General features: G+C 38.0%; 1 protein-coding gene across 21 annotated transcripts in view; it reads left to right on the plus strand.

The window, feature by feature from the left end:
- The window catches only part of cast (calpastatin), a 48,860-nt gene extending 23,740 nt beyond the window's left edge, over positions 1-25,120 (plus strand). For 6 of the 21 annotated variants that reach the window (XM_038277858.1, XM_038277853.1, XM_038277855.1 and 3 more), the window contains 33 exons: positions 4,971-5,039; positions 8,825-8,968; positions 10,386-10,481; positions 10,945-11,079; positions 11,284-11,334; positions 11,412-11,513; positions 11,615-11,695; positions 13,220-13,258; positions 14,233-14,316; positions 14,782-14,895; positions 15,075-15,155; positions 15,249-15,353; positions 15,546-15,662; positions 15,759-15,872; positions 17,341-17,433; positions 17,603-17,671; positions 17,816-17,920; positions 18,010-18,126; positions 18,251-18,364; positions 19,199-19,306; positions 19,471-19,509; positions 19,653-19,757; positions 19,922-20,038; positions 20,170-20,283; positions 20,361-20,465; positions 20,576-20,680; positions 20,769-20,861; positions 22,178-22,216; positions 22,314-22,445; positions 22,591-22,677; positions 22,896-22,919; positions 24,042-24,157; positions 24,236-25,120. In XM_038277858.1, coding sequence (XP_038133786.1) covers positions 4,971-5,039; positions 8,825-8,968; positions 10,386-10,481; positions 10,945-11,079; positions 11,284-11,334; positions 11,412-11,513; positions 11,615-11,695; positions 13,220-13,258; positions 14,233-14,316; positions 14,782-14,895; positions 15,075-15,155; positions 15,249-15,353; positions 15,546-15,662; positions 15,759-15,872; positions 17,341-17,433; positions 17,603-17,671; positions 17,816-17,920; positions 18,010-18,126; positions 18,251-18,364; positions 19,199-19,306; positions 19,471-19,509; positions 19,653-19,757; positions 19,922-20,038; positions 20,170-20,283; positions 20,361-20,465; positions 20,576-20,680; positions 20,769-20,861; positions 22,178-22,216; positions 22,314-22,445; positions 22,591-22,677; positions 22,896-22,919; positions 24,042-24,149 — 3,006 coding nt within the window. In that variant the 3' untranslated portion in view covers positions 24,150-24,157; positions 24,236-25,120. The remainder of the gene's footprint in view (positions 1-4,970; positions 5,040-8,824; positions 8,969-10,385; positions 10,482-10,944; positions 11,080-11,283; positions 11,335-11,411; positions 11,514-11,614; positions 11,696-13,219; positions 13,259-14,232; positions 14,317-14,781; positions 14,896-15,074; positions 15,156-15,248; positions 15,354-15,545; positions 15,663-15,758; positions 15,873-17,340; positions 17,434-17,602; positions 17,672-17,815; positions 17,921-18,009; positions 18,127-18,250; positions 18,365-19,198; positions 19,307-19,470; positions 19,510-19,652; positions 19,758-19,921; positions 20,039-20,169; positions 20,284-20,360; positions 20,466-20,575; positions 20,681-20,768; positions 20,862-22,177; positions 22,217-22,313; positions 22,446-22,590; positions 22,678-22,895; positions 22,920-24,041; positions 24,158-24,235) is intronic. The other 15 variants (XM_038277866.1, XM_038277863.1, XM_038277867.1 and 12 more) reach the window with 8 other exon arrangements.
- Positions 25,121-25,178: the final 58 nt, after the last annotated feature.

The following is a 25,178-nucleotide window of genomic DNA, read 5'->3' on the forward strand; positions in this document are numbered from 1 at the left end:
ACTGCATTTCTTGGACAATAATTTATTTTTTGAAATTCATTGCAGTGTTTGTGCTTGATGTTGTATCAAAGAATTATTTTGAAGGATCAGCTTAAGCCATATTTGAGTGGAGTTCAATTTTTTCTCTGACCTTGGGTTTTCAACACAGGGTTAAGGAAAGTAAGAGATTGTGTGATTAGTTGCCTGCTGAAGCACCGGTTTGTCTTTTTTTTCTAAATACCACCTGAAGTAGGTGGGGGACTTGTGCAATGCATTTGAAAGCAGAATTAGCCTGAAGGGAAGGCAAAAATCAAGGTGAGCCTTGTGTTCTTAAAGCTGTGTTTTTAAAAGAGAACTACCTGATACCAGTTTGCAGATACACTATATTGCCAAAAGTATTTGCTCACCTGCCTTGACTCACATATGAGCTTAAGTGACATCCCGTTCCTAATCCATAGGGTTCAATATGACGTCGGTCCACCCTTTGCAGCTAGAACAGCTTCAACTCTTCTGGGAAGGCTGTCCACAAGGTTTAGGAGTGTGTTTATGGGAATTTTTGACCATTCTTCCAGAAGCGCATTTGTGAGGTCGCACACTGATGTTGGACGAGAAGGCCTGGCTCTCAGTCTCCGCTCTAATTGATCCCAAAGGTGTTCTATCGGGTTGAGGTCAGGACTCTGTGCAGGCCAGTCAAGTTCATCCACACCAGACTCTGTCATCCATGTCTTTATGGACCTTGCTTTGTGCACTGGTGCACAGTCATGTTGGAAGAGGAAGGGGCCAGCTCCAAACTGTTCCCACAAAGTTGGGAGCATGGAATTGTCCAAAATGTCTTGGTATGCTGAAGCATTCAGAGTTCCTTTCACTGGAACTAAGGGGCCAAGCCCAGCTCCTGAAAAACAACCTCACACCATAATCCCCCCTCCACCAAACTTTACACTTGGCACAATGCAGTCAGACAAGTACCGTTCTCCTGGCAACCGCCAAACCCAGACCCGTCCATCAGATTGCCAGATGGAGAAGCGCGATTCGTCACTCCAGAGAACGCGTCTCCACTGCTCTAGAGTCCAGTGGCGGCGTGCTTTACACCACCGCATCCGACGCTTTGCATTGCACTTGGTGATGTATGGCTTGGATGCAGCTGCTCGACCATGGAAACCCATTCCATGAAGCTCTCTGCGCACTGTTCTTGAGCTAATCTGAAGGCCACATGAAGTTTGGAGGTCTGTAGTGATTGACTCTGCAGAAAGTTGGCGACCTCTTCGCACTATGCGCGTCAGCATCCGCTGACCCCGCTCCGTCAGTTTACGTGGCCTACCTCTTCGTGGCTGAGTTGCTGTCGTTCCCAAACACTTCCATTTTCTTATAATACAGCTGACAGTTGACTGTGGAATATTTAGGAGCGAGGAAATTTCACGACTGGATTTGTTGCACAGGTGGCATCCTATCACAGTTCCACGCTGGAATTCACTGAGCTCCTGAGAGCGACCCATTCTTTCACAAATGTTTGTAAAAAAAGTCTGCATGCCTAGGTGCTTGAATTTATACACCTGTGGCCATGGAAGTGATTGGAACACCTGATTCCAATAATTTGGATGGGTGAGCAAATACTTTTGGCAATATAGTGTAGAACATGCCATTTGAGGGACATATGTCAGCAGAATGAGGGACACATTGGGGAGCCTCTCCACCCACCCCCAGGTTTTACAGTCATCTCAGTCTGATTCTGTGTCATCAGTTGTCTCCTTTTCCATTTCCTGTCCATTTGCTCTATATAAAGGCCAGAATTAGTACAAAAGTGTGAAAGAAAAACAATAATCTCTGTTTCTTGTAGATAATTCAGGTTGATGTTTGATTGGTTTATGTTTTGGCCATAGCATCTTCCTCTGCCTAGATTGAACCGGACACATGGCAGCTCCCACTTCTCTTTGACTAAATTAATGAATTATCAACTGAAAAGTAAGTTTTACTTGTGCCACCTTCCTGCCAACATGCCACCCTGGGCAGAAATGCATTGCACACGTGTACAGGTTGTCCTCTATTCTTATATTTGACACTTCACTTTGTGGATGGGCCACATGCAAAATGCTTTCAAAACCAAATTTTTGCTTGTAGATATTAATCTCTATTAACTGTGAATAGTAATTTACATCAGCAGCAATACTTTCTGGAAGTAAACACTGATGTTTACTGTGGTAACCGTGGCGGGATGACTTCCTCTGTGACAGAAGGGGGGGGGATGCCCTTGCTACTCATTATCTCACTTCTTCCTCTGTACCACTTCCCTCTGTCTCTGAACAATCAATCTTCCAAAAAGTCTAAACATCTTAAAATATAGCAGATAGGAATGATAGTTAAGCAAATCTGCAATATGGATTTTCTTAAATTGTACACGTTTCTCAGTAAAAGCAGTAAGAAGTTCAGTTGGCTCTGATAGATGAGGTTGTTGTTCATTTTTGTCTGAAAGGCAATTACTGACTCTCCTGAGGGGCGGGGATTTCTCAATCAGAAGTCAGATTCCAGACGAGCTTGGTGCAACATGTTGTTGTATATTAAACCTCTATGTTTTTTCATCGATTTCTTCAATCATAATATTCCTCTTTTATGTATTTGACCTCTTTAAATAATCAGAAAATTGTTACAGGTGCAAAAACCAATAATCTGAGTCTGTAAAGTTATCAGGCACAGCATTTCTAAGAGTTTTTTTGAACAAAGAAGGCGAGTATGTTGACCAGCAGGCTGGGTTACATCTGAATACGCAGGGCGATGGCACAAAATGCACTGGGCTGGATGTTAAACTCACACCAACCGCAATCCCATCTGAATATCTGAGGTGTGGAGGATCTCCACTCTTTATTCACACCATTTAAAAGAGCTGGGCTGGGCCCTGCTGCCAGTTCAGCTCCACCTGGAGACTGTGGCATGCTTCCAACACATAGACAACACAAACAATTTCATATGTGCCCCTTTTTCCCCGTGTTATACGGTGAAACAGAAGGTTGGTTTCCTAAATTCATGTCGTGCAGAGTGAACACCAGATTAATGTTTTCTTGTAGTTTAAAAGCAGCTCTTCACACTTCATAGAAGTTATAGTCAATGTGGTGGAAATTTCTCCCAGTAATAAAATAAAGCAAGGAACATCAGTGATTCCTTATTGTATAAATAATTAAATAGTTGCTACTATAATTGATATAATGTATTTCTATGCAGAGCTAGTCAGATGTTTACCTATTATATAAGTTTGAAATGCACCATAACTTGAATAATTGATGAATTCATGTCATATAAGGTTAGAAATCCAAAATGAAAAACATCAAGGATTTAAGAAAAGATCCTGAGTTCAAATATATTAATTTCCCTGAAACTCTTTTAGCATGTTGCAGGGAAACCAGTCACTATTTGTTGCCATTATCATCAAAGGCCTGGTATGACTATGAAGAGGTGCTGGAGCACATCTATGATCAGAAATGGTAGAGCTGATTTAAATGAGGTGGTTTCCTGGCACAGATCCGGTCTTCATGCTCAGCCCATTCATTTTGAATGGTTTTAAATTCTACCTTTCCAAAGGCTCCATGTCTGCTTCATCAATTTCAAGTCTCGTTTGAAGGTATGATGTAATATGCTGGTGATTTTTAGGTGAATTAACTTAACATGCCAACCAGTACCATTTGTAGCAAAACAGTCCCGCAGCATAATGCTTAGCATAATGCTATGCTTCATCTCTGTGCTTCTTGCCAGTCTTTTTCTGTCTGTTAATTAACCTTTCTGCAAAAAAACAAAAAATAAATTAACAGCTCACATTAGTGGCAGCACGGTTCAGTCCAGCTTTAAATCATTGATATAGAAGTTCTGTAGGTTTTTTTTCAGTATTGTTACCTTCTTAGTTTGTGTTTATGAGAAAACCCACTTCCCCCTTGACGGTGATTGGTTTTATCCTTGCTAATTCCTATGTTGTTTTTGAACATTGTAAGTGATTTTATGTTTTATGTGGGTGGAAGTTTCATCAAAAGACTGAAACCTGAACACAGTTTGGTATTCCAAAAGATCGGTCCTCCCAAACTAACATAAAAACTGGTTTTACAACCAATAATTTAGATGACACTGAGGTTCTGCAAAGGTTCCCTGACTTCTGAGATATTGTCAATGTAAGGGACATTCTTTACGCCAGATCTGTTCCAGAGATAAACTGGCTTGACTGAACTCAGACGTCAACTCCAATTGCTCAAATACCAAGAGGCAATTGTTTTAAAAGCTTAGGTAAAAATTACAGCAAACGTTTTAGCTATATGAGGATGTGAGGGAAACAATCCCAATAAAGAGAAGTTATAGCAGTACTTAAAGATGTATATATTTAACCATCTCAGCTCAATTAAGAGGCTTGAAAGCTGTTTTTATCTGACCCTATCAACTCAGGCGATGGTATTGTTTGTTTCTCTTCAAATTGTTTTATTCTGGTTCCAAAATGTTTGCCAGTAGTTATCTCTACGTCATTCAGTCTTACCTTTTGAATGTGCTTTAGGGCAAACACTTGAGAGTGAATTAGAAAATAGATTAGGAATGAATTTACTGGGGGTGACCTCAGCTGAAGAACTGATTGCTGTGTCTGCTCCCTAGTTGCTGTGGTGACCACTGACAATAATAAAGACATGTCTTTGCACTCTGTTGTCAAACAGCAGTCACACCCCTCGGCTCACACCCTTCAGCCAGGAATGCAGCACTGGATTCATCTATCTCTGGCTGGTCTTTAATGACTGGGTTTCATGGTTACATTGCTACTGTTTTTTTTTGTTTTAGAATTTATTATCTTCCTTTGTCGTCCTGTGTCTGCCATACTGTAACTTTTATTCACAGAATGTTTTGTTTTCTCCCCATCTTGTTCTTCTTGCATCCAAATGTTTTTCTGTCAATCTTTATTTAATTAAGATTTTTTTTTCTTGCTCTCACTGCACATGTTTGACTTTTTTTCCCCCCTGTGTTTTTGTCGCCTGCAGTCACAGTCAAGCCAATCTACACCCAAACCGGCACCTCAGGTCTCTCCTGGGAGCACGGCACAGTTCGAGGTATCACACATTCCTTTGTAATGTGATTTAAACTCTTTTCTTCTTGCCCTTTCTTTCTCAAAAAAACCACAACAAAACAGTGTTGACTTCCTGAGTCTGGCTGACCGAAAAGCCCCCCCACAACCCATTATCCTAGCTTTGTCGATGTTTCCTTTCCTGCTCTGGCGCATAGGTTGTCTTTACAAAGACAATTAAGAGCTACTATGTCTTAAGCAAAGGGGCAGACCCTCTTTCTTGTTTCTTATTTAGTGTTAGTATAGTTAGGTTGATGTTAATCTGTGTGTGTAAAAATCCTCCCCAAAAGCATTCATCTTTGCAAATTGCAATCTGAGTTTATTACCAGCTACTAAATATTTGACATAGAAGTAAAATCTTTGTCAAATAATCCAATCCCTATTTTTTTTTTTTTGTTCTAGATTTAGTGCATCTTGAAGTTTCATAAACCTTAAACATTTTCAAATTCTGTCATCTACAACCACACATTTTAATGCATTTTATTAGGATGTTATGCCTTTGAGTAAGTGCTGTATGATTGTTGTTGAACTAAAAAGATGCATAGTTTCCAAATCTTCTATTAAAAAAATATATAAAAAATATATATTTGGTTTTTCTCTACCACCTTTTGCACTTGGGCAAATACACGTAATGTGATAGATGGTTTATTGAAAGAATTTGTCAATTAAATTTGTAAATGGTTATCATTAAAAAGCTTGCCATTGTTGAAGGAAGAACCTGTTTAGAGCAGAAATTAAGCCAGCCTCTACTAACAATAACCACCTTTTGCATTTAAGATGAAGACTTCCTTGTTAGTAAGTATTCTATATCCAGAATACCTTAAGAGACAAAATCTGAACTTATCAAATTCCATAAAAAAAATCTCCTATAAAGCACCTGCTGCTATCTGTTTATCTGTCAATAACAAAAACAGTTTCATACTAATCGAATCTGCAAAATGATTATTAGCTGCAGCTTTGCTTCACAAATGCAGAAACTCTAACATTTACTGGTTGGCTATTACAAATGGGCTTCTTTGAGAGTGATTTTTTTCATGATTATGTTTTCGATCGATTGAAGTGAACTTCAGCCACTTTCTTTAATCTTTTTAATTTTTCTCCATCTATCTTCTCATCAGGTAACTTCATTTTCTATTCAGGGAAAATGTAAAAAGGAAGCATAATTTTACACACAGTTATTTTAGTTTGTCTACCAAATAAAATCATATCAGAGTGCTTCCAATTAGTGGTTGTAACATGACAAAAATAAAAAAGTAAAAAAAATCTAAAAGTCAATCATATAACTTAGGTAAGTAGAAAGTTTAAATGGCAGATTCTTCAGGTAATTAATGGAAATCCTGAAGTTGTTTTACATACATCAACTCCCTTTTTACTGTCCTACTAGTTGAAGCTTTAATTCTCAAAATGATACTACAGTGTTTCTTAAAAAAAAAAAAAAAAAATGGTTCTTGGTTGTGTTTTACTTACTTGCAGACTGTGTTTGAACACAACAGCAGTAGCAGCTCAATTGCTTTTGCTTGTCCATCAACTGCCAGGATAAGCCAGTGTCTGTTTTAGCATTGGAAAAAGATTTCTTTGTTTTTCTTTAGGTTTTAAACACATGCAGCGATGTGTCTTTGTGAACAGAACAACATGCTGTGTTTTAGGTATGTGGAGTGAAGTGGGGACATTCTTTAAGGCAGCGATCGGACAGAGACTCCTATTGCTATAAAGGAACAAGTAAAAAAAGCTTTAGCTTTTTTAAATTTTGAATAAGGCATCACAACAAATGTTTCCACCTTTTCTTTCTGTTTCTGAAGACACTGTCAGAATGTAGAGAGTGCAGATCTTTACCTAAACCCTGAGCAGGTAGGGTGGGAGGCCCCGTACCAACTGGGAATGAATGAGGCCCTGCTCTTTGATATGGATGCATTATTAAAGCTTGATTTGTACTTGAGTCATTGTAGGATCCACACCCTTTTGTATGGCTGCCGTGCAGGCAGAAATTTCCACACAGTTTACCTGGAAAACTTGTAGCTACATAAAAATGTGCTCCAAAATATCAGATGATCAACTCTTGGAAACTGTTGGATGTCATGAAGAGGTTTTAAAAATTTTAGAAACAGTTTTTTTCTACTTCTGCTCGTAGTCTTGTGTTTCCAGATATTACGTACAGCAGGTAAAACCTGCATTGAGAATTAAATGCCTCAAACACTGTGCCTGCTACATTCTGCATGTAGATGAGTGTAACGCAGCGGTTCCGAACACTAGTCCTCAGGGATTTTTTTTATATTTTAGATCTGTCTCTGTTCCAGCACACTGAGTTCAAATGAAGGCTCCTCCTTTGCAATCAAGTGCTGCAGAAGCCTGTTAATCATCAATTCTTTTCTGGTGTAATGCAACAAGGAGACGATTACAAAATGCAGGACAGGGGTCTTCGAGAACCACTGGTCTAACATAAACTGGACTTAACAGTCAGAAGGACGCGGCTATTATACCAATACTGGATGCATTATCCCACTGCAATACGTCTATATCAAGTAGAAAATATGGCTATTTAGACTCAGGTTTGACTTGTGGTTATTTATTTCAAAACATGAAAAACAACAAAGTGTTTTAAATATTTTATATGGAGGATGTAGTGGAAAAGAAATGCACCCGTTTAAAATTTAACATTTAAATCATGCAATTCGAAAAGCATTTCCTTATTGCAGATTTTAATTGTAATTTTTGGAAACTAGTTTAACCAATCAGAGTTGCTCTTTAGATGTAACCAGCTCCCTCATTGGTCATTTTGTTGACTCACTTCTCTGCATCTGACTGTAACAATACCAGCATCAACGCCTTTTTTTTTTATTTTTGGGATTTTCATGTACTGAATTTGCAGAAAGTTGTGTAGCAAGGCATCTATCATCACCCTATGATTGTGTTTACTGCCACATCGGGCAGAATATTAACTTGGTTTCTGGAAAATGTGTTTTTTAATTGTAAGGACATCCAAAGTGTGGCCCGCAGGCCATTTGCGGACCTTGGGATAATGCTGTATGGCCCCTTGATTTAAATAAAGAGATGAGCCCAACATTTTTTTTAAATGAACTAAAGTCACTTGAAAGGAAAAAAACAAATGTTTTTATGCATTTATTTTGATTTCAGAGATCCATTGTTTTTTTTGTTTTTTACAAACTTGGATGCAACTTTTTAATAGTGTTCTTTAAGACAAAGGGTTTTATATCTTGTTTTCTTTTATACAGTTAAAGTTTAGTTTTTTTATATGTATATATAAAGAACTACATATTAAATCAAGGAATTGGGCTAAAAGATCCATCAACTTCAAAACTGTGGGAAATATTCCCCCTTCTTTCCTTTTGATCATGCTTATATGGAAAAATCTTTTCTGGTTTGTACATTAACTTTTTCAAACTTATAAATAACCATGTCATTTTATAAGCAAAATAGAATTTTTGTGGCATTGTTTTTTCCCCTTGTGGTAAGAGATAAAACAGCACTGTTCTGGAGGAAAGGCCATGTTGGCTTGACACTCCCTCTAGAAATATTTCCAGACAAAAATTGCTTGACTACTGATAACTACACCACATACCTAAAATAACAAGGATAAGTACGTATGAGGCAATCGTATCCCAGCATTATTGTTGTCATGCATTTAAAACCATTTAAATATGAACAAGTGTGTATATTTCATCTGCATTAGAAACTGAGACTAAATAGTTAGGAGGGCTTCATCACAGCATTGTAGTTGTTTTGATCCACTTCCCCATACTTGGTGCTTTGCAGAAGGCACATTCAGGATCCACCATGACCACAAAACCCGTTGCCATTACCACAGCAGCAGGCGGGGCCGCAGGGACTGGTATGACAGCAGGAGCAGCTGCTAAAGCTGGAACTGCAGGAAAGGATTCACCTAAAGCCAAAGCAGAGGTAGATGGATCCTGGTTGTCAAAATAAAACTGCTGGACGCTTTTGATTCTTTGCAGTAACATTTTGCACCCCATTCTTTGGGCTAAACTCTTGCTTCTCTCATTAAGGGAAGCTGGAATCTCTCCTTTCCTGGCTTGTTCTGTTTACTTGGAACCTTTCTGCGGTTCAGTCCATCTACATGTCTTGATATGTCAGAATATGGTGACTTGCTGTGCTTCTTAAATGGGTTCTCATATCTCGCTGGGGCTGAATGCTCCTCACTCACTGCACTGCTGACCTCGACTTTCCCAATCTTCCTTCACACCCACACACCCTTTGCTAAAGACTAACACTGATCTAACTGGTGTTTCTGTCATTGATATGTCATCAGCTGGGACTATTGGGCCGTGCTCTTTAAGTTTTACTGGTGAAAAAGGCCAATAAAAGATCATATTTCTTGTTTAGCTCTAAAATCAACTATCCTGGGGTTGCAGTAGTTTTAAAGTATATCCGTTTAACTATCCAAATCTTTAATGTATTTCACTGGAATGGTCTACAGACGAACACAAAGTGGCGCATTATTCTGTAGTGGATTTAAATATACTTCTGTTTTTAAAAGATAAATGTTAATTGGTTTGATAGAATGTATTCAGCCTGCCTCTACAAGGTGTACTTCTATTTAGAATCCAGTAAATCAAAATATAAGTCATTTATTAGAAAATGGACCTTTGTGCAGTTTAACTTCAGGATAAAAAACAGTCGTTCTAAAATGCCTGCAGTGGTAATGTCATGCTGTGGGAATGCTGTTCAGTTCTGAAGGAAAAACAAAATTAAAAATAAAAAACTAGCTGGAGGCTTTAAAGGACCTAAACTGGGCTGGAGGCGTGGCTCTAAGCAAACAGCGAAAGCTGCATTGGAACAGTATATAAATCTGTTTGTTTGGCTTATTCAAAGTAAAGACCAGCTTAGGAAGCTGGGAATCTATTGAAAAACGTAAAAAGTTGTTTTATCTCATCTTACTGGTCTGAAACTTTTTTACTAAGACAAGTTTTATTGTCGACATTCAGACTGAGATACTTTTCAGGATGAGAGGTTATTCTAATAAAATATCGACTCATTGAATATTCATGCAGCTCTCTTATGGTTAATGGTATTAAATAATAAAAAACAACATACTCTCTTCTCTCTGCTTCATTTATGCACTTCTTTGTGTTTGACAAACCCATTACACTCCTAGAAAAGACATTTAGGTGACAAACGGGGAAAAGTACAGGGAGTGGCGATGCTTTCATAAGGCACGGTTTGCTTTTTCAAATCATTTAAAATTTCCTTCTCTTAGTTTTCCCTAAAACTTATTAGCAATTCCTTATGTAGTTGCAGTTTAAAGATGCTGTAACTCTTTGGACTTTCATATCATCCCTTGGGTTCATGTCTCTAGGCTTCTGCAGGCTCCCCAGTCAAAGCCTCAGTCCCATCTTCTCTCACTGGAAAAGCTGACACCACTGCGGAGACAAAACCTAAAGACACAGCCAAGGTAGAATCAACTTTTAGTCCAGGATGACCCAGCGGTGGTGCAGCTTATCCTTGAAGGTGTCTTGGGTTTCTCTCTTTGTTTTTTGGTTTTACTGGGCCCAGCTTCTGTCTTTGCGTAGCAACCTTTCCATTTGACACTTCAAGGAATGTCCTTTTAAACCGCTCTGCTCTCCTTGAAACACATTGGTTCATCGAATGACTCAGAATATTTGCTCTACAGCTCTTGTTCAGCATGCCTCTTCTTGTCCTCCTATGACATTACACACATCTGCAAACCTTAGTAACTCTGATGAGCTCAATAAAACTTGCATCACTTTCTTTGCATATCTTTTGACTCCTCAAAGCTGGATGAGGCTTTTTTCCCCTCTGTGTCACTTCCCAGCCTCCTGTGTGTTCTTTACTTTTGCATATGCACACTGGACGTCAACTTGGTCTGTAAATTAGTTAAATTTCTTGCATTTTAGAGCACAACTGCAACAGTCAAAGCCGAAGCACCTAAAACTGATGCTGGTAAAACGTCTAAGCCAGCTGCAGCAACTGTGGCTGGAAATGTTTCAGCACAAGCAAAGAACGAAGACTCTAAGACAGCAAAGACTAAGGTAGATGATGATAATCTAACCTGTGGTGGAAGCTGGCCAAAACTTTATTGGCTTTTCTTTCTTTTTTTTTTTTTTTTCTGTGAAACGTTGATAGTTTTCCCTTTTTGCGTTTTTACACCGAGGAAATTGAACGTATGCCTCAGATTGCAATCAGTTCTCTGAACAAAGAATATGCTTCTTTATGATGCTGATTCTATGTTGCAGGTGCAGGTGGAGGTTCCTCCCTCCTCAGTAAAAGCAACAACAACCAAAAAGGTAAAGTCATTTTAAAGTTTTTCCTCTATAAAACATGCTACTTGCTTGTGGCTTGCTCAGTCCTGTTGCTTCTGCAGGCCCCTGCTGCTGATCCATTAGATGCCCTGCTCAGCACACTCCCATCAGCTGATTCTCTCACACCCTCACAGCCTGCTTACTCAGGGTCAGAGGTTGTGGAGGTACAGCAAAGCTCTGCACGCATTTGATTCTGCATTTATTGGAATAGTTAACATTTTCTTGCATGGCTCTGCTGTTTAATTGTATGGTGCATGTTTCTTAGAATGTAGTCACCTTTGAGACAGTCCCGAAATGTGGAGAAAGAGACGACACCCTGCCTCCAGGATACAGATTGAGAGACATGGTCTGTTTTTTGCTTCTTGCAAATGTTGTTTTACTTCATATGCTTCAGCTTTTTTTCCTCTGCATGTTTCTTTTTTGGCTGCTTTCATCAAGAATACCTTAGAATATCTGTGAAAGATTAATCCAACTTTGCTGACCTTTTAGATTTCTAAAAGATAAATTGGCTAATGTTCATTGTGTTTGCACGTTGATGAGGTTGTAAGAAAATATGCATGATAACTTGGTCAGAGAGAAAGAGCAGATGGTAGAAAAAAGCAACAAAGCATGTAACATGAAACCATCTGAACGCCAGGGTCAGTGCTATTACTTTCGGAGCACACAGTGGGTTGGTTTTTAAAACTCCACCTGCGTTCCACTATTGACTGAAATATATAAAAAGTCCAAGCCATTACAATCTTTAAATATATATATATATATTCAAATATCAAAAGCAAAGACTGATTTTATGAAGTTATTTCAAAACATTTTTTGTTCCATTAATCGAAGGATACCAGCAAACTCGCATTTATCTGTACATGTAAAGGTTAAACAGAGAGCGTATATCCATACTGTGATTTATTACAGAAGTCATCAGAGACTTTGTGTTTTAACATCATATAAATACAAAAATGTTGACGTTTTTCAGTTACTTTTATTCCTTTGCAGCAGACACAATACCACTGTTTCGAAAAATGTGCTGCTAAGTCTTGAACAAGTCCAGATGAAGACGACGCACCACATTGAGTAAAAACAGTAGTTGGCTCCAGCTCCAGCTGCAGCTTTAAAAGGTTTAGGTACTTCATATGCTGCTATAGCAGGGATACTGGAATGAAAATGACCCCTGTGCACTTTATTATAAAGGATGAATATAATTCATTTGTAAAAAGATGGTAAAAAGAGGTGTTTGCCCAGTAGACTGCAGTCAAGGGATTGACTGAGAAATCTGATGTGATTTTTTTTTTGTTTATCCAACTTAGTTTTTTTTATTTATTGAAAAATATTGAATAATACATAGGGGATACATTAACTATTGCAATTTACAAAATCCACAAAAGAGGAACATTTTGTAAATATTTCTTTTTTTAATATTTATTATCATTATTATTTGATATTTTTTATAGTTTTTTATTTATTTAATTATTTTTAAAAACATTAATGCAACCATACAGAAAATGGGCTATGCTATCAGTTAATCGGCTGAAATTAAAATTAACTGTGAACCTTTTAAATCAAACACAACGCGATAGAAGACCGCGTGCAGTAATAAAAACCAATGTGCCCAGACAGCATCATAGAATAATTAAACAGAAGTCATTGATTCATTTTAATACTTAACATCCATGAAATTTAAATCCCATGTCATTAAAAGAATACACAAAAAATATTTTTTGTTTTATTATGGAAACTCAGACCTTATTTCTCAACCCTGTTAGCAGTGTGAATTCACCCAACCCTCAGGGCAGATATTAACTCTCTCAGTTTATCTCTTTTTATTTATCTTTTTCCTGGTTTTAAATGTTTGTTTTTGTGTTGCTGTTTTTTTTAGACTCCAGTTCCTGCAGATGTAAAACCCAAGGAGGTTCCAGTAAGTAAGGCTTTCACTACTGAACATTGTACACTACAAAATATTTTATCCAAACAGGTCATTTTTACTTAAAATAAGTGCATGTTTTTCTTGAATTAAGGAGGTAAGTGTGTCACTTTGCCAATAGATCAAGACAATTTACATAACAAAATTAAGAAAAACAATTGCAATGTCTTATTTTAAGTGCATATTATCTAATTATTTCATTTTAAGAGTGAGTATACTGATTTCATTGGCAAATCAACTCATTTACCAGCTCAAATTAAAGGTAAATACACTTCATTTAAGAAATGTTGACTCATTTCTAGATCATTTTTGCAGTGTAAGGACTACAGCTTTGTAAGCCTCTCTGTTTAAACTCACATAGAGCTCAAAAACCTACTTCCTTAAAATGTACTCCTCCATATGACACAAAAAGCACTTCAGATAGGAGGTAATGTTTCCACAGTTGAACCTGCTGGTTCCTCTGCACCAACATTGTACAGCTGGGTGTTGGCTCAGCAAACAGCTCAGAGTAGAAGCTACCTTCTCTGCTGGAACTAGTCGATTCATGTTGAATCGACATGTCAAACTCTTATAGCAGCACTTTAACAAGTAGTTTGATATTTGCCCACCTTCAGCAGACCCTTATCTGCAACTTAATAAAGAGGTTGATGTTTTCCTTCCAGCCTGCAACATTTTTCCAGTCAAACAGTGGATTAGTTTATGTTTGTCTTTTTTTTGTTGTTGATAAAAACTGTTTAAGATAATTATTTGGAGTGTGTCATTTTAAGAACATTTAATTGGGAGTTTTTGGTCCTTGCGGAATGTGAGGAAGGGTGTGTCTGTACTTTTCCCTCAGTGTGGGTACATGTAGTCTGGTTTACATTATTCTCCCTTTACTTTGTGACCAGTCATGTCCTGCCACCTAGTGGAGCATTAGGAGGTTGTTACAGAAAGCTAAGATTAAGATTCTTCTTTTGTTTTAATGTCAGAAACCGCTGAGCACAGATGAAGCACTGGATTCCCTGTCTGCTGGTTTTACATCTACGGTTCCATCTGCCCCAAAAAAGCCGGAGGTGAGTTTTTTTTGTTTTTTTTTTAAGCATTTCATCCTATCTATAACACCGTTTGTTATCATATGACAAGACAATCTTCTGTTTATCTATGCTCAGATATGCAGGGCCTCACTAAAGTATTCCCACACCTTACATTTTTTCATGTTTCATTTGCTCTGATAAATGAATGTCAAACTTATTTCTTATATAAGGCCCTTTTAACATAAAGTCTTTAATTCCTCTACTTTTTTAAAGTGTATTCTGCTCTGGTATTGCTAACTCCCATTTATATAGCAGTTTTAGCCACTTTGTTTACAACATTATATACCTCTTTTTGGCTCTTAGGGGCCAGATAAATGTAATTTCCTTAACAAATAATCCTGTTGACGAGCTATATATCAGATGCATAAAAAATCTATGTCTTTTGAGCTTCATCACTGCGTTTTATACAGAGGAGTGGAGGTTTTAGCTGTTTTTTTGTTGCAGAGAACTGAAAGTTCAGCAGTAGCTCCTTCTGCAGCTGCTCCCCCTGCTGATAAGAAAGCCAGGATGGAGAAAACCTCAGGTGGTTTCTCGTTGGACGCCGCTCTTTCCTCCCAGGTATTTTCTCCCTAAAGTATGTTGAAAAATACCTAATAGACCAATTAAGTGATACCAGCTTCTTTAGCTGTTGAGTAGAATTATACAGTAGTACATCATTGAATTATTTGCACTCATTTAATTTCCAGTATTAAAGTATTTGTATTTATATTAAAGTCATTTTTGGTCCTCTTTTGTAGAAAGCGGTTCCTGCTGCAGCTGATAAGAAAACAGCAGCTGGACTGGATACCAAAGCCGGCACTCAGCTCAAGCCAGAACAGGTGAGAGTTTAGGTTAAAAATTAGAGCTTTGCAATTTCCTGTGTGAATAAATGAGTTGGACTGACCCACCGTGTGCTTGTGATCTACCATCAGGGTGGCTCCATCCCTGTGGATGCCCTCTGTGCTCTCGATGACATGTTGGGACCAGTGCAGCCAAAACCTGAACCTCCTAAACTCAGACCTGAAGAGGTGGTTAAGGTAGGAAATGAAGAAGCAGCACTGCGCTGTTTATATTTCACTAAATTATTTTTGATTTTATTCACTTTATCGTGGACCAGGGGTAAATAAAACTGTTGAGTTTTGGGGGCTTTGCTTGAGCATAAAACTTACCTTCCAGGTCACCATAGTCTCTGGAGGAAATGCTTAATTTAATTTCTTCTCTTTTAACAGGAAACAAACATCAAACCTGATGTAGGTGTTTTTGTAGGGGAGAGAGAGGACACCCTCCCTCCAAATTACAGGTTTAAAAAGGACGAGTCCATGAATCTGCCTGCTCCTAAACCTGAGGTAGGTCCTGAGATAATGTACTTTTTCAAACAAATTTTAAATGATTAATTATGCAAGAGTTGAATAAAAAATAATTCATCCGTCATTCTCTTTTAGCCGACTATGGAAACCGGAGAAGCTTTGGACATTTTGTCCGGAGATTTCATGACCTCATCAGCAGCACCTAAAGTCCAGGCTCCAGTGGTCAACCCTTCATCAGCCCCTGCACAGGTTGGCAGTTTAACTTGTAGAGATGTGGAAATAAAGCCAGCTGCTATCAGAGATGTACCTGTTAGTTTGTGGCTGGTTGAGTTTTTGCAAAGCGTTGATCATTTGAAGCAAATTTAAATGTTTCCGGTTAATTAAGAGTTTTAATCATAATTCTTTAACTGTTAACATCTCGCCTTCCTGTCATTCGAGAGCCGTCCCTGTTTAACATTATTAACTGTCTTTGGCTTCTGATTATAACTTTTTAACCTGACTCTGCCAGATGGATTTGCTCCGCATATCCATCTGGAAACCTTCCTTAGAAGTAATTTTGGGAAGGGGCGAAAATACTGGTTAGCTGATTGGCCTATGTTGGTGATAGACGGGCCAAATAAACCAATCAGATCAACGAAGCATATGACGAAACAGAGCAACGACGAAGAGGAGCCAATTGATAGATCAAACTCTTGCCAAAACTAGTCGGGAGAAGAGCAAAAACATATTTTCCTCTGAGAAAAGCCTCCAAAGCAGTGTTTTGCTTTTCTTTCAGTGAAGAAATACAGTGTAATTCCGATAAAACTTGCTTGAAAGCCACGCTAACGCTAGTTTAATCGGCTGAAGCCGCCATGTTCTTTAGACTGAACTGTCGCGCTTCTCGTTGCGTCACACCTCAACCCGCCTCAAAACCAACGCTGATTGGACGTTCGTTTGGTGAACGGCTCCAAATTTTCTTCAACGAAGAGTCTCCAGACTGATTATTGAGTGAAATCTTGAAAGCTCGCAAGATCAGGATGGTCTCACGAGGCTAATAACTTTTGGCTTCCTGAGCTTAATTTTGCATTTGCCAAAACAGCCCTCAACAAAAAAAAAAAAAAAGCATTTTTCCATGAAGAACAGGGGCTGAAAAACTTTAGTGTGTGTAGTGCTGAAAATCTCACCCTTTCTGGTGCTCATAATAAACCGCTTTTTAAGAATGAACCTCTTTTTCAGATAGTTTCTTCCTTGGACTAATCTAAACATGTTCTGATGCTAGGGCGACTATAAATGAGGTACAAACGGTGAACCCCGTTGTTATGTTATTTCCCAATATGTAGATAATAAATCTTCTTAATGATAATTGTATGATTGTTAAAGATACTTAAACCCCATTGTTGGTGGATCATCTTAATGGCTTTCTCTGTTTTTCGCTGTGTAAGATGGACCAAGGCTCCTCACTACTCCTAACCTTTTCACATTTTCTTTTTTTTTTTACTTTACTTTACAGAGGTAAAATTCTAAGACAATCTAAAAAATTAGGACCTGCTAAGATTTTTTTTTCTAAAATAACATCAGTAAAAACTACTTTATGATTATCAGGGCTTGTCTGAATACAGACCCTGACCTTATTTATTTTGTTTATTTCAGTAAAGATGAAAACGGATGATTTCGGTCACAAGACGATTTCTGGGTGCATCTCTTGTTGCACTGTTTGCTCACTGATGTCTCTCTGCAGAAAACTCCTCCTGCTGCTGTCGGCAAACCTCAGACAGAAAAAGTATCTGGTGATTTCTCTCTGGAAGCGGCTCTGTCTCCTGGCAGCGCTCAGGTACCGTGAACCCGATTTACCAAAAGGCCTTTCTAATTCGTTTAAGGGTTGAAGACAGTAAAGAATTCGGCTTTTTTGATGTTAATGCACAAAAAAATGATGCTCGGATCACTGTCGGATTATTATTAATTTTTTTTAATTATTATTATTTATTTGTTTTTTCTCTTAGAAAGTGCAGTCTTCTGGAATTCCACCTGTTTCTGGAAAGAAGCCTGAAGATGTGTGCGCTGGTGGTCAGGTGCAGTGCCAGACATTTTTATCTGTTTTTTTTATCTTCTCATTCCTACATCACTTCAATTACACAAGATAAACTTTGACACATTTTGTTAAATGAGGATCGATTGGCGCTTTAAGATCAATACATGTGCTTCTCTCTCCTCAGGGCGCCTCCATGTCTCTGGACGCTCTCAGTGCTCTTGTTGACACACTGCCAGAAGACAAACCTAAACCAGAATCCCCCAAACTAAAGCCGGAAGAAATCGTCTCTGTAGGAACACAACTTACAAGAACTATTTAAATAAAAGATTAAGATCTTCTAGTTGCTTATTTTATTTTGCTTTTTTTTTCTGTTGACAGGAAGGCCAAGTAAAGCAGGGAAAGGGTGTGCGAGTAGGGGAGAGGGATGACACTCTTCCTCCTGATTATAGGTTTAATGAAGAAGAGCTAAAGAAACTGCCTGCTCCAAAACGAGAGGTTAGACAAACACTAATCAAATCTGAAATCTCTATGCACAAAATAACTTCTTTTTCCAGATAAGACTTAGTATCCTAAGATATTAATGTCTTAGTAACTCATCAACTGATTCTTCCCTCTCTAGCCCTCCATTGGGACTGATGAAGCTCTGGACATTTTGACTGGAGACTTTACAACCTCCTCATCAGCTGCTCCCGTCCAGACTCCAGTGGTAAAACCCTCAGGTCCTCCAGCCCAGGTATACAACAGATTACAGGAGGTCCGATTTACAGTCAGTGAACAATGAGACCAAATTCTGACCTTTCTCTGAATGATTTCTCAACAATAAACAAGCTATATTAATTAAAATGTGGGAGAACTTTTTGGTCAATCTAATGGTCGAAGGCATGCTTTTTTTTTATCTTAACCAAACATGAAAATTATAATTTTAATCTTATACTTTCTTAATTATTTAAACTCTTAAGTAGAAAATACTCACTGCACCCTTTAAGCTTTAAAGACAGTTTGGCACATGAAGTCAGCTTCGGCAGACAGCCACTCACACTTAGCCTGGTTCTACTGGAGGGTTCTTCCTGTTAAAAGGGAGTTTTTCCTCTCCACTGTTGCTACAAGCATGCTCGTTGAGAGGGATTTGTCACCTCAATGAGTTAATGCAATCTGCTTTTCCTTAGATAGAAACTTTGAATCAGTCTGACTCTATGATCTTGTTGAATTGTCCCTGTTAAGTGCCTTGAGATGACGTGTTGTGAATTAGCGCTATATAAATAAACTGAATTGAAGATGAACAAACAGAATCACTGGAATATTTTTTCCACCATCGGCCGGCCAGTAAAAACTGATTACTGTATCTGCCTTAGATGTGGTTAGAGCAAGGATTCCCACTCAGAGTCCCACACTACCAAATGTTTATTTTACAAATTATATCTTCTTCATTTCGGTTTTCATATTTGTACAGACTGAAGGAACATTTTTTCTGTTTTTTTTTTTATTATTATTATTACTATTATAAAAAAAAAAAATTTCCAACCTTTTTCTTTTTTTTAAAACTTTCTCAATTGTTTTATCTCTTTAGACAAAAGTGGAGGATTTGGCTGCTCTTGAAGGTCTAGATTTCGTAGCTCCATCTAAAGCTTCTGGAGTCCAGGCACCTGCCCCTCCTGCAACAAAGAAAACTCCAGAGGTAAATAATTACTTGTGTGCTCACTAGAAATGACCCAGTCTGGGTGTTTTTGTCCACGATGCCAATCTGAGTTCGATAAAAAACAGGGATTTCCTGATAGAATATCTCTTAACGTCTTGAAATCTGTCTGGATGTGATACAGTGTTTATGTGTTTGTTTTACAGAAAACTGTTACTACAAAGGAGCAACAAAAGACCCCCAAGGTAAGACATTTTGATCCTTTATTTCTAGTTTTAAGCCTGTTTAAGTTACTCTTAGTGTCTTTTCTACTTATATCATTTAAATGTATTAGTTTAATGTATAATTAATTCAATACTGGCACACTAACATCTATTTTCCTCTTCAGGGAGACTCTATGTCTCTGGATGCTCTCAGCGCTCTCTGTGACACCCTGCCAGAAGACAAACCAAAACCCGAATCCCCTAAACTCCGACCTGAAGACATTGTCTCGGTAAACAGGCCACAGATTATGCTGGCTGTTGTTTTTTTAGATTTAGTTCAACCTGTACTGTAATCCGTAAAGATGTTTTAGTTTCATGACGTGTCAGCTTTCTGTGAAACAGATTAGATTGGAGTGATAAAATAACATAATGCATCAGTTGTTTTGTCTTACAGGTGGGCAAAATTGAAAAAGAGAAGGGGACGTTTGTGGGTGAAAGAGAAGACACGCTGCCTCCAAACTACAGGTTTAACAAGGAGGAACTTCAGAAACTTCCTGCTCCTAAACCTGAGGTAAGACCAAGAATATTTCACCATTTATCAATAAAAACATGAATCAGTGATTCAGGAGCAATTTTTACTAGCCCAATTTCTGTTTATTTTTTAAAGTAAACAAATTTTCCTTTTTTCTTTTCTTCCACCAGCCCACCATGGGAACCGGTGAGGCTCTGGACATTTTGTCAGGAGACTTCACGGCTTCCTCAGCGGCCCCTATCAGCCAGGCTCCTGTTGGGCCCCCATCTGCTGCTCCGGCACAGGTACGCATCACTGCAAAGAATATCTTCACACAGAAATTGATTACTTGGTAAATCACGGCCCATTTGATTGTTTTCAGCCATGTGACGCTGCCCTGGATGCCTTGGCGGGAGAATTTGTTGCCTCCTCTGCAGCTCCACCTGTGAAATCTGCTCCATGCGTTCCAGCGGATGCCGGTGTGCCGGTAAAAATCCAGCCCAAGCTAAAGCTGTCTTGGACTTTCCAATGTCCTATGGTATCAATAACCTTGTTCTTTCCTTTTTTGCTTTTTACCCCTTTTTTTGTGGGGCTCAGCTGCCTGGAGAAGCAGACAACGCCCTGGATGCTCTGTCTGACACCTTAAAGGATATTGCTCCCGTCCCACAGCCCGCCCCTCTTCCTACCAAAGACGTTGTCAAGGTAACTGTCGATTAACTTCTTCAACTCTCAGAAAATAGAGTCTGCATATAACATAGCTTTAATTATATGCGGGGTTTTTCCATTGCAGGAGAAAAAAATTGTAGAAGAGAAGTTGATTAAGATGGGAGAGAGGGATGACTCTCTGCCTCCTGAGTACCGGCCAACCGAGGAAGAACTCAAGGTAAAACGAACCAAAGTGCATTTACTGAACGTACTCTAGACATTAACACCATAGAGAGACAGTTAAAGGGGTCATTTGATGTGTTTTTTTTCTTTTTTTAAAGGAAGAGTTCTATGTTGTTCCCTTAGCAGAAAGATAGCAAATCATGTTAAAGAGCATCCTATTTCTGCCTCATGATGAAACTAACCGAACATGTTTGAAATGACTGAATACAACATTTTAATAGTAAATGTAAGCTCAGTGCATGTTAACATGATTGTGCTGCTAGTTTATTTGTTCAGCAATAGATCCACATATTACAAAATTTTTTTGCTGAAAACTTGCAGGCTCCATCTAAGCAACTCATACCATTATAATTATAACAGGATGAATAGGATAATTATAATGAGTTTTGTTTATATATATATATATATATATATATATATATATATATATATATATATATATATATATATATATATAGAGCCAGCAGAGTAGGAACCACAGAACATCTCAATGTTGTACAGAAACCACCAGAAGTAACGTCTCCAGAACCCCCCACTTCAAAATCCTTTACCAGTTTCCCTTTGTTTTTGCTTAATCATAAATTAAGGAGGTATCAGAAAACAGGGATTGAAAATTGCAAGTTTCTACAGATTAATTATACACAAACCAATGCTTCAATGCCTTTATTCCTGTGAATTGGGATTTTCAGCTTACGGCTGATAAAACTTGACATCTACCCATTTAGACAACATTTTCTGTGCAGAAATTTGAGTTAAAAAGCAAAAACAAAACAAAAAACGTATTCCTGCTTAAAGCTTTCTCTTTTAATCTAACAATAGCGTCCCTTAGAACACATTCTAATGTGTTGTCTAAGCATGACCCAACTGGAAGCAACATCATCCATTAATCATAAAGGGTTTTATACTGTGGACCGTAGAGTCGTGTCGACACTCTGCAGGTAGAAATGAGAGCCTGTGGACTGAGAATGGCCAACAACATGGAGTTGATCCAGCAGCCACAACAACACAGACATTATCCATCAGTGACTAAATCTAAATTCTCTATTACAGAGCAAACTTATACAGGTAGAATATTGTTAAATTGCTGAATAAGGAGCCTGTATCTGACCAACCTGTGCAATTAAACTTCTTTGTACTATGAGGGAAGTATTACTGAATATATCATTAAAGAAAACTTGAAAAACATCAGCTCTATGCCTTTAGTTTTCAACCTTTTTTTGTAAAACTTCAGTGCTTAATAGAGAAGCATCTTTGAACACAGTTGTTACTTTTGAGTCATATAAGTATCTTTATTTTTACTTTATTTCAAAGAAACTTCCAACGGAGAAAGCAGCTGCAGCACCCGAAGAGGTACAATCTTTAAAGAATAGATTAATAGTTAGCTCAAATGCATCACTTGTTGATTGGTATGGAAAGATTTTAACTCCAATTATTCTCCACCCTGCAGAAGGCTATGGATGACCAAACTGCCTTGGATCTGCTGTCTGGTGACCTCGCTACCACCCCTCAGCCTCCTGCACCGGTCAGCACATCCACCACCAAGCTGGAGCCTCCTGTTCTGGACTCGGAGCCAATGAAGGTAGCGGGAAAATAAAACTCCCTGTAGATTTCTTTAAACATGGCTTTTTTTTTTCTTTTTTTTTATTATGATGAATTTATTTGAGACCGCTTTTATATAATACTATCTTCCTGTTTTAAGATGTTGTTTGATTTTTGTTTTTTAGCCAATGTCTGGTGTTGCTCTGGACGCTCTGGCTGATAAACTGATCACAGACCCCCCACAGCCGAAATCTAAAACAGACAAGCCGAAGGTAAAATGCTAACTAATCAAAAAACATTACATTATACTGTTTTGTGATAATTTTTCCAGCATTTAACCACATAGAAATTTTATTTGATGATTTAAAAACGGCCACTAGAGGACGACTTAATTTATTTGTTTTGAGTTCATTCACTTATACTTAAGGCAGAGCAACCACCAGGGGCAGTGTTTACTGGATGAGTATAACCAAACTTAACTTTGTTGCAGGGCAAGAGCAAGTCAAAGTCAAAAGTAAGCAGAGGATTTTGTGCATGAAGGTCACCATTAATCTGAAGTTGCACAGAATATGCGTTTCTCTGCTTAACTGGGCTGGACACCACAGCTAAAACATTTTATTAAATATAAAGCAAAGTTGTTATGCGTCTGCAAACTGAGGCTCTTCTCACTCTGGGCTTTGCATTTGGGTTTGAGCATGTCCACCAGAAAGCTATAATAAATGACAATCTTTAGTCAGGGCAAAAGATATCTGATTTTCAAAGATCTGTATTAGTTGTTAAACATCTTTAGGGTGAACTTGGGGAAAGAGCTAGAACACTTCAGCATGACTATTTTAACCCAAAAATGAAAGCATTGTCACAGAGAGTAATCTGCAGTGTTCGCTAAGACAACAGAGAACAGTCATGGGGATAGTTTTAGGAAAAGATAAAGAAATTACAGTCAGAAAAATAGCATTCTACATTTATCGATGCACTATAAAAAAAACTTTAATCCTTGTTCTGTTAGATTTTCCCTTATCTGATGGACTTTATTAAATGTATTATTCAGTCAAGTTCTGGACAATCCAAATTACCTAGTTAAATTAATCACGTATTTTAAGGTACAGACCCATCTAGAAGTAGTAGGGCAGTGGAGTTGAACCTTTGATCTAGAGCCATATCAGATGGCAAAGTGAAATGTCTGAGTTATGAGTGCTAAACGTAGAGTATATATGTTTTTTTTTTTTTTTGTTTCCTAAGAGCAAACAGGAAACTTTAAAATGTATATCTAGATGTTTTTACTTTAATAAATTTTGATCAATAGAAGGAGAGAAACCTTTAATTCCTTTACACCTTGATTTAAAAATCGGTCCATATACAGTATATATATATATATATATATATATATATATATATACACACACACCTGCTGTGGCTAGTGTTTGTGTGTGTGCTGTGTTTGTGGCTAGGTGTCAAATGTTCTATCTGCCTTGTGCTTCAGCAACTAGGACAGAGCAGGCGGTATATACAAACGACATGCAAGCTTTTAGAGCTGAAAGCGGGTTATCACAGTCTTCTAGAATGACGTTATTTGTAAACTTTTTGCAAAATGTTACCTCCTTTTTTTTTTCATCGTTTCACAATAACTTCCATACAGAAACAAGAGACAAAACCTGCTGCGGGAACATCTGCTACCGAGGAGCTCTCGGCTCAGCTGAGCTCGGATGTTGTGCCCACATCTACAAAAAAGGGAGGAAAGAGCTAGTTCACTTGGTAAGCTGTGCTCCTGTCTTTGTAGACCATTTTCCTTGATGACCAAAATGCACTGACCGACTGTTTCCCTCATTACAGGTCGTGAGTGTAACTCCTCCTCCAGGCCACGGGGGTTCATCAGTGAGGGAGCTGCTTTTTGGATATTGATTCTATTTTTCTAACTCATCAAGAATGTATAGTGGTTGACCGGCAGACTTAGACACAACCTAAAACACTTGCTCATAAAAGGCAAACCCAAACATATCTACGAGCACTGACTTTACATGTTTTCCAGTCAAACAAGACAAACCTTTTTGTTTCTCCCTTTAACATAATGAACTAAAGAGACTTTTCACATCAAAAACGGTCTAAAAAAAAGAGAGAGAGGTGATGAATAAAGACTGTATGGAAACAAAACCAAAAAACCTGTAACCTTAAAGTCCTGCATCTCAGCTGGTGTGACACCTGAACATCATGATGCAACAGATAATCATAAGCCTAGATTGTGTGGGAGCACTACGGAGCGAGTGTTTTGTGTTGGGATGTATGTGCAATCTTGATGTACACAGTAAAAGCCAAGTTTTCTATCAAGTTGTGGTTAAATGCCATGGAGACACTAGTGTACAGCTTTGTGTGCGGATATTTGAAATATCGTGTCGTTTACATGATTTATGTGGAGGTTTTCCAGTAGGTGTTGTGCTTACTTCTGCATCTCAAACATTTTTTGCAAAGGCTCCTTTTGTTTCTGTCAAGAAATATCTGTTAATAGAAGGGTCTTTTAGAGTTCCTTGTTAAGAGAAAAAAAAAAAAAAAACTCCTGGCATTTACAAGTGCACTTAGTAAACTGAAATCGTTTACGTAGTTTATGAAGTGCTATGGATTGTATGCTGTTAAAAAAAATGCTCTTTTAAGAAAAACACTGTATGATTTACAGAGGATTGCTCCTTTTTTCTAACTAATAAAAATCATATTAAAGAAAATGTAGACCTTGAACTATTAACTTTGGCATTATTACCAAAAAACAAAAGGCTGAAATTGAAAG

This window comes from Cyprinodon tularosa, unplaced genomic scaffold, assembly GCF_016077235.1.
Source record: "Cyprinodon tularosa strain WSP-4 unplaced genomic scaffold, ASM1607723v1 ctg135, whole genome shotgun sequence".
Classification (NCBI taxonomy): Eukaryota; Metazoa; Chordata; class Actinopteri; order Cyprinodontiformes; family Cyprinodontidae; genus Cyprinodon; species Cyprinodon tularosa.